The following is a 12,414-nucleotide window of genomic DNA, read 5'->3' as shown; positions in this document are numbered from 1 at the left end:
TGATTTATTTCTTTCACAAGAGCCTTTACCCATTTCAATCATAAACATCATAAAACCATTTTAAATAATTATGGCAAGTATCAATAAGTATCAACATTAAATGCATCAACTAGAAATCCTGTGTTAATTGTAGCATCATAACCTTCAACTTTAATATTAAATAAAACATTTAGCCAAACATTTAAAATATTTGCAAAGTGCTCAGATATGACTCTTAGTGCTAACATCACAAATGCCAGTGTTTATGCTGGTCTGCTTATTCTAGTGAAAGAATCAAAAGTACTCTTATTATGTGGCTCAGTAAGGAGTTCAACTCAATAGCTGTATAAAGAATGATTTTAGCTTTATTCATTTTTAGGCTGTCAATGAAAAACAACTTCCTTTCCCTTGTATGCCCTTATAATCAGTGGTAGAATTTTCTAAATATGAAGATCAAAAGTCATTATATAAGGGGCACCTGTGTGGCTCAGTAGTTGAGCATCTGCCTTGAGCTGAGTGCATATTTCCAGGGTCCTGGGATCGAGTTTCGCCACAAGCATCCTATGGGGAGCCTGCTTCTCCCTCTGCCATTGTCTCTGCCTCTCTCTGTGTCTCTCAGGAATAAGTAAATAAAAATCTCTTAAAATAGAAGTCATTATATAAAAATTTGGAGGTCACATCATTGTTATAAAATAATTATTTCAATGAACTCTGCTTTAAAATAATAGATGTGATTAAAGATCAAATGAATAGCTTGTATCTATTTATAACTTGACTTTTAAAGTATACTTTGTGTTCTTAGCAGAAGAATTACATCTGAATGTTGTATTGTTGTATGCTTCTTTGGCATCTTCTAATCTAGAAGATCTACTGATTATGAGAAGCTTTAAGTCAGTATTTCCATGGCTTGTTAAAAAACAATGTTAAGGGTACCTGGGTGGCTCAACCAGTTAAGTGTCTGATTCTTGGTTTTGGCTCAGGTCATGATTTCAGGGTCCTGAGATGGAGCCCCACAGCAGGCTCCATGCTCAGCACAGGGTTTGCTTGGGATTTGTTCTCTCCCTTTCCCTCTGCCCCTCCCACTGTTCTCTCTCTCTGTGTGTCTCAAATAAATAAATAAAATATTTTTTAAAAATGAAAAAAATAATTTTAAACATGTAGATGTCTAATATCCATAATTATTTTATTTCTTAACTAGATATAGTTTTGCTTTTATCTACATGACTTCACTGAAATTACTCTCTTAAAAGTGTTATAATTATTTTGAAATCAGATCTGCATTTATTTATTTGTCTATTTATCATGTTGCTAATATCTCCCTGATACTATTCAGTTGTTTGCAAACATATATTCAACTAGGGTGTTTGTTTAAAGTGCAGATTTCTGGATTTTATATCCAGAGGTTCTGATCTTGGGATAGGATCTAGATATCTCAGTTTACCAACTACACCCAGGTAATGCTAATGCAGAACTAACACTTTAATGACTCAAAAAGGAGACACCATGCTTTTTGGTTTTGTGTGCTCATAGTTTAGAAGACAGTAGAAAACGTGATCATAGTTGGCTTAAAACAAAAGTTGCCCGCTGCAGAATGTTTTAGAATTTCTTTTTTTTTTTAAGATTTTTAATTTATTTATTCATGTAAAACACACAGAGAGAGAGAGAGAGAGAGAGAGAGAGAGAGAGGCAGAGACACAGGCAGAGGGAAAAGCAGGCTCCATGCAGGGAGCCTGATGTGGGACTCGATCCCCGGACTTTGGGACCACACCCTGAGCTGAAGGCGGTGCTAAGTAGCTGAGCCACCTGGGCTGCCCAACATTTTTTTTTTTTAATCAAAGAATTATGAACCTTTTAAAAAGGTGATAGCACTATGGATCCTATCCCTAGAATAACTGGGAAAAAAAGCAACTAAATTTTGCTTATACTTCTGTGTGATTCAACTCCACCCTCAAAGCCCTTGGGTAAGAATAGTTGGAATTAGGCTCTAGTTGGACAGTAAAGAAAAGTAGTCTATTTAGCTGGGGTTGAGGATGGATGGGATACATTGAAGGAGATTGAAGGAGACCAGGAAAGGCTTCATGGAGGAAGTCCTTGGGAATTTGTGAAATATGAGTAGGTGCTCATGAGGCAAGTATGGAGGATGATGGCAAAAGGAGAAAGGTCTTGAGGTTCCAGCCAGAGGAGCAATGTGGACAAAGACCCAGAAGTGGAACAGAACCTGCCTTAGTTAGACAGCACCCTCTATGGGGGAGTTTTCACTGTGATACAGAAAATGGAGGACCATGTTCCATGATAAGGAGTTTGGACACTATCTTATACTAATTTTGAAGAGAAACAAGCACACTGATGATTTTGGTCAACAGAAAAATCTGCTTGCACACTAGAGTCTTATTTGCAGAACTTATAGCAACACATTATCCAAGTACAACAAGAGAAAGTATTTCCTTTTTGCAAAAAAACCTCAGACAATGCCTCTCAATGGTTTTCAACATTCTGCTCACCCTTTACCCTCTCTCTGTCTTCCCCTAGGGGATGCTGGAAAGAACGTTCTTGCTGCTGTTTAAATAGAAATTAAAATGAGAACAAACCTACCTCCCTTGAACTTGCTTATACTAAAAAGTCACCAGTTTCAATCACAAGTTTAACAAAGCCTTGACTTAATTTTTGGTAAAAAAGCAAACCCATAAACTCTCTGAGATGGCCTGGTTTTTAAGGCACCAGAATGGTGTCCAATCAGTGAGCTACTCATTTGGAGCTGACTCTGTCAGCCACATGTGATGCCAAGGGAATTGAAATATGTTTAAGGGACTGTTTGTATTTTTTACAGAGGTCTTGGTGCCATGTAATTGATTTTGGCACTCAATTTTTTTATGTATTCCTAGAAAAGAGGAGGAATACTGGAAGACTTTGTTTTATTTAGAACTAAAACTAGGGAATTAGTACAGTGTGTATTTCTAAACTTTGGGAAGTATTGTTTCATTGCCACAGATTTCATGAAAATTATTTTTACATTAACAGAATAGAGTGTATTCTCTCAGCATTTTGCAAAGGCACAGAAATAACAGTATGTGAATTCTTGGTTTTCTTTAGAGGAAGCATTTCTCATGAGTTTTGAACACAGGCGATCTTCATGTCATAGAGAAACATTGAAAACTATACTTTACTTGAGTTTGAAACTGGGATAGCTGGTAGCAATGCTTCCAGCATCAAGAGCTTGAGAAGACCTCGGTGGTTGACAAACTCAACTTTACAAAGTTCTTTATTATATTAATATTTGTAAATCAGGGGAGAGACATTAAAATGTAGACTGGAAACAAACAGATGGAAAATTCCTGTGAAATTTGTGCATGTATAATAAAAATCAATATATAAAACAGAATCAGAGAATAAATAAAACTGGATTTTCTGAGCTGAGGTTTTCCATAACTGGATTTTATCTTAATCACAGCAAAGATTCCATGACCATCACTATCTCAAGCATTTTTCACACTTGCACATCTTCCACTAAATGTGTTAAAAAATGAATATCATGTCTACCTCAGGTCATCTAAGGCTTAAGAAGCAAATAAGATAATGCACCCTTCTCAGCATAGCTATTAGTTTAATATAAAGAAATTTCCTGATTGCTCAATGAGCAAAGGACAAAGGACACCAATTCAGGAAGATTGGACGTGATGAAGCAAGCTTTGGGGGAGGAAGGATGAGAGTTACAGGATGAGTTGCCTTGGGTGCTGTTTTCAGAGAATTTTCCCAGTATCAATTATGGGTAAAGAAAGGGAAAGGAGATCACATGCTGGATTCAGCCAATAAAGCACCCTATTATATGGCAAGAGAAACTTAGGATTTTCAAAAGATCAGAATTTTAATTTCTAAGGAATAAGCATTTGAACTAAAGGATCATTATTCAGGCATCTGGTTTCAAAAAGTGTAGACCTTTCTGATTTCAAACAAGAAAGTAAATGTCCCTGGGGCTTGAAATGTGAAACATAATTATAGAGTTAAAATGGTAGTACATATAAGCCATCTCTGGAGATGAGTAAAACTTAAATTCTAAATTTTAACTCTTCATTCACATTGATTCAATAAATTTTATTGGATATCTGTTGTGTATATAATATATGGAGTTTACAATGATGGCTGAGATACTCATTAGGAGTTTACAATATGGTAAGAAAGAAAAAACACATATATAAATAATAATGCTACAGTAGGCAAAATGAGATGTGCCACAAAGAAGTAATTTATCTGTGCAATGACAAGTAAGAAGAAAGAGAGGAGGCTTCCTATATAAAAATTTGGGCTTGTCTTGAAGGATGGTTCATTTTGGACTTGTGAAGATAGGGAGAAAGAAAGGTACTAAATCAGTAAAGCTCTGTTCCTTTAAAACAATGAGATACACTCAGACAATCCTGAACTACAGAGAATAAAATGTTTGTGTCAAATATGTTATTCCAATTTTTAAAAAATAGAAAATATTATTTAGCTAGAGATAATTTTACTATATTAGCAAAGTCTAATTATCTAGCTAGAGATAATTTTTTTATATTAGCAAAGTCTAATTAGGACTCAAGTCTCTCCTTGTGCTAAGATAAATTTATATTCTTTCCTTTATCTGTAGGCTTCCAGTCTTAGTAGTTCCTCTAGAACTCTACATGCTTAACGAACAGGGCATTTTAGACATAAAGAATTTCAGCTTCAAATATTAATGCAATAAAAGGAATAAAATCTATCTTAAATGCTTAGTATCCAAATAAGTTCATTGTCTGTCTTTTCATTTAACATTCCCAGCACACTCAAATGATGGACAGAAACGCTTTCCTTTCTTATCTGGGTTTTATGTTAGATTAATCTCAAAACTTAATTGTGTTATGGACTTCACAACCCCTTTACTGAAAATATCTTCTTCATCCCTCTCCAAAAGCCCATGTCCTCCACAGCCTCCAAAGCTAATCTCTTCCACTAAATATTCTTAGCAGTTTAGCATCTCCTGAATTTTTCTCTTAACCTCTTTCCAACAGTACTAATATTTGTATACTCTCCAATGATGTCTTTATAGCACCAAACAAATGCTTAATCTTGCTAGAAGTCTAAAACATTCTTTGCTGTATATGTGGTTTGACAGAAAATTATCTTTACTCTTAGCAGAAGATTCCACCTGTGTCATTTAAACTCAGTTCTAAAAGACATGTTCTGCTAGCCCCCTTTGCTAATGGTGCCCAGCTCTTTTGGTAAGGAAGGGAGGGTGTTAAAAGCAGAGTCAACCCTGGAGTAGCAGCAACCAAGAGACAACAGTGTTGGGAAACCCTGTCCGATTGAGTCATTGCTACCAGCCTTTGAAAGAAAACCATGGGGGTCATTTTGTATTTTCTTCAAGTGATTGTGAGAAAGACAAACTAGTTCCATATGGTGGCAGGGAAAGAGCTCAGAGCCAGAATGGAAATCTGCTGCATAAGATCTCCTCAAGCTTGTCAGTTTGAAAGACCTTAGAGTTCAGATATCTGAGAGTCTTTCTACTGTTTAAAAGAGCCAAGGCCAAACTTCAATTTGTCATCCATAAAATTCGCACTGCTTTGAGTAATGAAAGAGACTCTTGGTTCCCTGAATACAGTAAAGATATAAAAATGGTGAGAAATATGGCAGTCTCCTAAGTAGACAAAATTTGTGAGAAACCAGACTCATGACCCTGGACTGCCCATTTTAAAGAAGTTACAGAATCACTTGTGTGATTCATAGGTATATTTTGAAGCCTGTTCTTTCATAATAGAACTCACTATTGTCCTATATTTATTAAGAAATATGATTTAGCCTTTCCGGTTATATAAATTTCTGTAACTGAAAGGAAGGGATAACTATATTTTCATTGAGGATTACTAGAGAATCATCTTAGATGACTAGGGAATCAGGACCAATTTCAATATGCACTTATCTGTTTCATTTTTCTTTAAAATGCTAATTGAAAAAATCCTAATGCTGACATTCTTACAGCCACTGACCAAATTGTGCTAAGAAATGTGGGGTTTTTCCTCATTAATAATAAAAAGATGGGTTTAAAAGGAATGAATACCATGATTTTACTTTGTGGCTGCCTTTTTTTTTTATCACATCTAATCATATTCTTTGGAGTTTTTGTGTTATTTTGGTGGTGGGGGGGTTCTTTTACTTTTTCTTTTTTCTTTCTTTCTTTCTTTTCTTTTCTTTCTTTCTTTTTATCTTCATATTTCTGTCCTTAAGCCAAATACTTTACTCTGGAATAATGTTTGGTTTTTATCTTGTAACACATCATCCATCCTTCTTGCAAGCCACATCTACACTGCCTGAACACAAGAAATAGATGTCCAGGATTCCCATGGTATTATTTTGGGGGAGTATTCTCTCTAATGACTCACACTTCAGGTTTCCTTTCACCATGTTCAGATACATGGCTGACTTTGGCCCTTCTTATATCAACTTTTCTTTTGTAAAGTAAAGTTTCATTAGCAGAATATAGAAAGCCATAAATAGCTAATTATACATAAAGACATTAGAAATTAGGCAGAACCACTGTTTAAAAGAACCACCTAAAGATTACACTTGAGCCTCAATTCAAATAAGTTTTCTTATCTAATTAGAAAAAATACTTGGCATTAGTGAATGTCCAGCTCTTTGTTTGCCTTTATCAAATAACCAGCTAAAATTGTTGGCTTCGGGTCAATGACTCCTACTCTGTACTAGCTAAATACTAAGAAGGAATGAGCCCCTGAACTATTCAGATGACCTATCGTTAACTACACAGTTGCTCCCAGAATCCTTATGGGATTCCACAGAAGCATAGTTGTCCTCATTTGTAACTTTCTTAAAATTGTGGTGAGAAAAAATTAATTTTTTTGTGAAACACCATCTCTATTTCAAAGGGCAAGAAAACGACTGTCCATTGGTACCTCTACTTTAGAAGAGCATAAGTAGCTCCCCTGTGACATACTAAGGATATAGACTCAGGGGAGATGAATACTACTATATATAAATTCCAAGTTCTACTCAGTTTTGTACAGTGAAAACCCTCTAAATATTGGTCCTTTCTACTTTCATTTCTTTTTCATTGAGATATAATTAACATATAGCATTATATTAATTTTCAAGCATGCAACACAATGGTTTAATATGTATATATTGTACATTGGGCCTTCCAGGAATGGGGACAGCACATGTAGATATACAGAGAAATGAGAGTGTGTTGCTTTGAGGGAACAAGTAATTGATTAGGCTGGAGTTTTATGTACATGGACAGGAAATAAGCAATGAGAGGTGTGGGGGTTTGGGCAGTGTGGGAAGAAGTAGAGGAGGGTAAGATGTTTAAAGTCCTTGTAAACCACAATAAGGAATTTACAGTCTTTCAGCTGTTGGGAAAACAAATGAGGGATTTTAACCAGAACAGAGGAATAATAGGATGCAGGTTTTTGGTGGGGACAGGTGACTTGGGGACCCTATTCTTCCACCATCTTGCCCCACCTCCCAGGCCACAATGACATTTTTAAAATCAAAAACTGTGAAGTCCCCACATTACATACATTAGGTTCTTCAGTCTATATTATCCCACCTGTAATAAGGGACAGAGTAACTTTTTCAGATTTGAAACCTCCTCCGTTTTGCGAGATAGACGGGGAGAGTTCTGATCCAGGCAAGGGCTTGAAATGGGACAAGTCTATGACTCCTCCCCAAATCTCTTTTAGCCAATCAGATGCAGGTTTTTGAATGAGCCACATGGAGCATGGATTTTATGACAAAGGGGAAGGAGCAAGATTCAAGGTGATGAGACCAGTTGTAAGGCTTCTGTAGCAATCTAGAGAAAAGCTGCCAGAACTAGAAGATTGCCCTTCTAATGTTGATTAAAAGGATCTGGAAAAATGTCTTTTCTTTACTTTTACAGACTCTAACGTATAGCAATAATGAAGGTCATAGAGGTAAAGATTAGGAAAAGACATTGTTGATGTTTATTTTATACTTCATTCTATATACTTGCATATATATTTGAAGATATATGAAAGCACTCTTAAACTTGTAACAATTGATGATATTGTCATACAGTAGCTTCCAAATTATGTTGGAGAAGAATACGAAATGGCATGAAAAAATCATAAAATTATGTATAGAAAGCATGAAATAAAGAAATATGTAGAGTATAATTTTATTTTCATTGTATTTATACGTGAAGACAAACTGTTTTGAAAGATGCAAAACTAATATAAGTGAATACTTCTAAACAGATAAGACAGGCCTGTGGGCAACTTTATGTGCATTGTTCAAAATTTTTACAAGAATTTGATGAGATAGTAAATATATATTTAAAATAGGCAACATTTTCAATTTAGAGGAGAAAAAAAGACAAGACTAAATGCGTATAAACCATGATGTCAGGAATAGTTATATTCAGAGGTGAGATTTAGGTTGCTTTTTATTTTCTTCGTTTTGCTTTTCTCAACTTCCTAAACTTATAATTGGGCATTCCAATTGCCATGGTAATACAAAGAAACCATTTTAAACTATGAGGCTTAAACTATAATTCTGTGAAAGGATAAAAGTATAAACTACATCCAGCACATAGCAGTTACTCACTTAATATCAACTGAACATTTGTTCTTAATTACCTACAAATAACAGTGCAGAAAATCATTGTGTTCTGGAATCTCTATCCCCATGAGTGAGCTTAAAGTGACTATAGGGATAATGGTATTGACTTACCTTTTGAAGAAAAAGAAAGAAAATCATCACAATCATAGAGAAGTCAAGAATCAGAGCATGGCTCATCCGAGAACACCTGTAGGCTAATCTCACCCAGTCCCAGTGGAGCAAGAAATTTCATCCTTACAGAGTCATAACTACTCAATTTTGGAATCATTCATCTTCTTCTCCCAATGGATTCTGTGTTCACCAAACAAGCAACTTTCCAATTATAATTTGGCTTTCTGTGTGAAATTCTCTCTAAGAAGACCATGAGTCTGAACCCACAGTGTTCTTATTTTGACTGTGAAGGGAGAACTGACAAAAGTCTCCCTTAGCTTTGTGAGTATTTGTCTATCTCTGAAAGGCTGAAAAGTGATCAAATCTAGAAGGTTGTGAATTCACCCAAGTAATTTGTCCTAGACTCCCATTGGGAACCTCCTCCTTTACTTTCCTCTGATGAAACACATCTACATGTGGGCTGCCTGCAACACTTAAAGAATTCTCCAATTCTCTATCACCAGTGACTTTTAGCCTGCTCTCAGAGTATTAAAATACAAGTTTGTGTATGATAATTTAGCTTTAGAAGCTTCCTTCAACCTACTATTAACTACAGGTTCTATTAATCATTGAAAACAATAAAACCTGAGTAGGGCTTAATTGTATATTTTACTCTGACTCAAAAATCTCTGCAGAGTATCTGTAAAATGTTTTGGTGCAAGCATACAATAGTACTGTTATTTGCTAAAACTAATATCGACCTCACAAAACACTGGGAGGATCTATGCATATACTTAGGTGCAAACACAAGTCAAATCTATATGTGAAAAAATAAAAACCCAAATATTAATTGATCTGTATTATTTCTGTTTAATAATAATGTAAAATTTGTTCAGAACTGGTGCAGGACCTAGTAGTGTCTCCCTCATACAGACTATATTGTGGGTGGGTAAGATACATAAATGAGACTCTGGTACAGAAGTGGTATGTGGATGTGAAAGAAATATTCCTAGAGGATTTTGATGAATGAGACTTCTAAGAGGAACCCTGTTAGGTAGAATTAGAAAGAAGGGTAGAATTTCAACCAGAGAAGACCTTGAATATCAGTGACACTCTGACAACCTTAGTTTAGCTATTCTGAGCCCTGAGGAACCACTGTGGGACTCAAGCCAGTTTGCACTTGTTCAAAGTACCCAGATACGAAAACAACATATAGAATCAATAGGAAATGACCAAACATCAGAGAACTACATTAGGCACCAGTTGTGATTTATCCACTAGTTTTTGAATTCCTGACCAGAATTCTTCAATCAGCAGAAAGTAACATGAGATAAAAACTGAATATAAATTCCTAGACCTAGTGAAAAGGCCTTTTCCATAAATAACCAGATGATTTTCTGTATGTGCAACTGTTAGCCTATAATCTAGTTTAATGTAAATTTTATATAAGAAATGTTTTTAGAGAGTAAGATAGGTTAGGTTCTTTGAAGAACAGCATATTTGAGGTTAAACAGTTGGCATTTAAACTTAATATTAGGGATACTACTAGAAGTTAAGCCTCTTACGGGCATAGCCTTTTGTCTGATAAATCTTAAATACTTAGAACAATTTCTGTTATATAGTATGTGTTCAACAAACATTTGTTCAGAGAATGCATAATGATTAAGAACTTGGATTTTTAAAGTCAAACTGCCAAATTTTAACTTATTTATCTTCTCTAAATCTTGACATGCAAAATTGGTGTGTTGATGCCTAGATCACAAATCTAACATAAAATTAAATTAAATAATAACTGGAAAGCATTTAGCAGAGTGGCACAGGAGAGCAAGTCCTCAATCAATGAGAATTATTACTAGCATTGCTATGAAGAATAATGTTCATCACATCATCACTATTCTATATTAACATAATTATATGTTGTAATGACATTCTACAAGACATTTTTTTTCTTTGGAGATTAATACTTGTGGTAGTAAACCCATTTCCCTTTTGTGAATCCTGCCCTATCAGAGAACCATATAAATTTGAATATGCATTATGAAATAAACACCAAGCACACAAGCCATAGAGAATTTTACTATCTGTGAGTTCTTTCTTTCTTTCTTTCTCTTTCTTTCTTTCTTTCTTTCTTTCTTTCTTTCTTTCTTTCTTTCTTTCCTTCCTTCCTTCCTTCCTTCCTTCCTTCCTTCCTTCCTTCCTTCCTTCCTTCCATCTCATAGTAGTTAGTTAGAAGGGCTGAGTACAAAGAAGGGAGAAAATGATGAAAAAGGCAAACATTCAACAAACTGGTCTTCTGGGTTCTGTTATTCTGTTGAATGGCTTATCTTTTCCCTTTTCTTAAACTTCAGGTTGTATTTAAAGGGTCACACTGGGACAGCAGGAAAACAGAGCAGCCTGATCTTACATGGTGCTGATTTCAGCACTAAAGATGCAGATAATGACAACTGTATGTGCAAATGTGCCCTCATGCTAACAGGAGGTAAGTCCTATGGGGCCGTTCTCTAAGTTATGTTTCATTGGTTTGAAGCTTGAAGTTTCTTATCTATGAGAAAGGACTGTGATCTTCTGGTCAGGAAACTTAAGAGCAAGTCCTTAGAGATTATTTTGTTCTGCCAACTAATTTACCATGTGTTCTTGTGCAAGATGTTGCTAGCATATTTATAAGTTTGCCTCCTCCCCCAATGTCTATAAAAGGAGCATAGTAAGCTTGGTTCTGAATACATTCTTTAGCTTCTTATAGTGCCAGTTATTCTGCCTTCTAAATAATCATAATGATACCCATCCTGGAATGAACAACAATTTGGGAATTCAGCACACAAGGAGAGAAAAAAAATCCTCCTTACAAAGTGTTTTGAAACTCTATAGTAGATAGAGTTCATTGGCCATTCTATTGAAATGGAATAAGAAGAATAAAGAGGTACCGTTATATCTAAAGTCATAAAATTCAGACCAGCTACACAAAGGCTTTGCATTATAGAATATTGACTTCTGCAAGAGGTTTGAGCTGGTATAAGAAATACCATTAAATTAAACATTAAAACTGTATCACTGAGTAAGAAGGGTAATCCTTTTTGAACTTTTTAGTAACTTTCCAGCCTTCTGATTGCATCAAAGAGAAATTCTCAGTTTGATGTTAGCATATCTATAACATTTGTTTTCAGCACTTCCTCAATAATCACTCAATAACCTTCATAGCAAAGAAGGAACCTTGGGCTTCAGGCTCAGGGCCTTGGTTAGACAATGGAACCCACCTAGAATTAAATAAAGTGATTTTGTTTCAATTTTATTGGGTTTTATATATCGCAAGTGGTCCTGGTTTTTTTCTTTAAAGGAATTATATAATCTTCTCATTTTTAACGTAGTCACAATAGTTCATGTAGAACATACTATTGATTTAAAGAAAAATATTAATTAAATATTAATAAAAATTATAAATGGATAATAGGAAATATCTATGACATTGATGCATGACTAATTGGGGTTTGAGAAACACTAAGCTAAAACCCAATGTCAAGTGATGTAGCTCAAGTATGTTCTAAGCCCTGGCAAGAAGGAGTTGGCACCAAACAAAATTATAAAGGAAACTTTCTTTCCAGTGCTTCTGCTCTCCCTGTTTTAGTGTTCCTTCACTCTCTTCATGGAATAGCAGTCACTCCAACCATTAGCTGTTGTGATTGTCCTTCTGTATTAATCTACAACAGAACATGTTTTCATGGCAGTAAGATAAAAACTCTTGAAACT

The 12,414-nt window shown here is 35.2% G+C and overlaps 1 protein-coding gene across 1 annotated transcript in view; it reads left to right on the top strand.

Annotated features, from left to right (window-relative positions):
* Nucleotides 1-12,414, top strand: part of ANGPT1 (angiopoietin 1) — a 240,461-nt gene that overhangs the window by 218,092 nt on the left and 9,955 nt on the right. Inside the window, 1 exon segment of the mRNA NM_001005754.2 lies at nt 11,022-11,152. Coding sequence (NP_001005754.1) covers nt 11,022-11,152 — 131 coding nt within the window.

The sequence above is a fragment of the Canis lupus genome, chromosome 13, assembly GCF_011100685.1.
Source record: "Canis lupus familiaris isolate Mischka breed German Shepherd chromosome 13, alternate assembly UU_Cfam_GSD_1.0, whole genome shotgun sequence".
Taxonomy (NCBI): domain Eukaryota; kingdom Metazoa; phylum Chordata; class Mammalia; order Carnivora; family Canidae; genus Canis; species Canis lupus.
The sequence above is the reverse complement of the archived record's forward strand: the minus strand, read 5'-3'. Positions and strand labels throughout refer to the sequence as shown.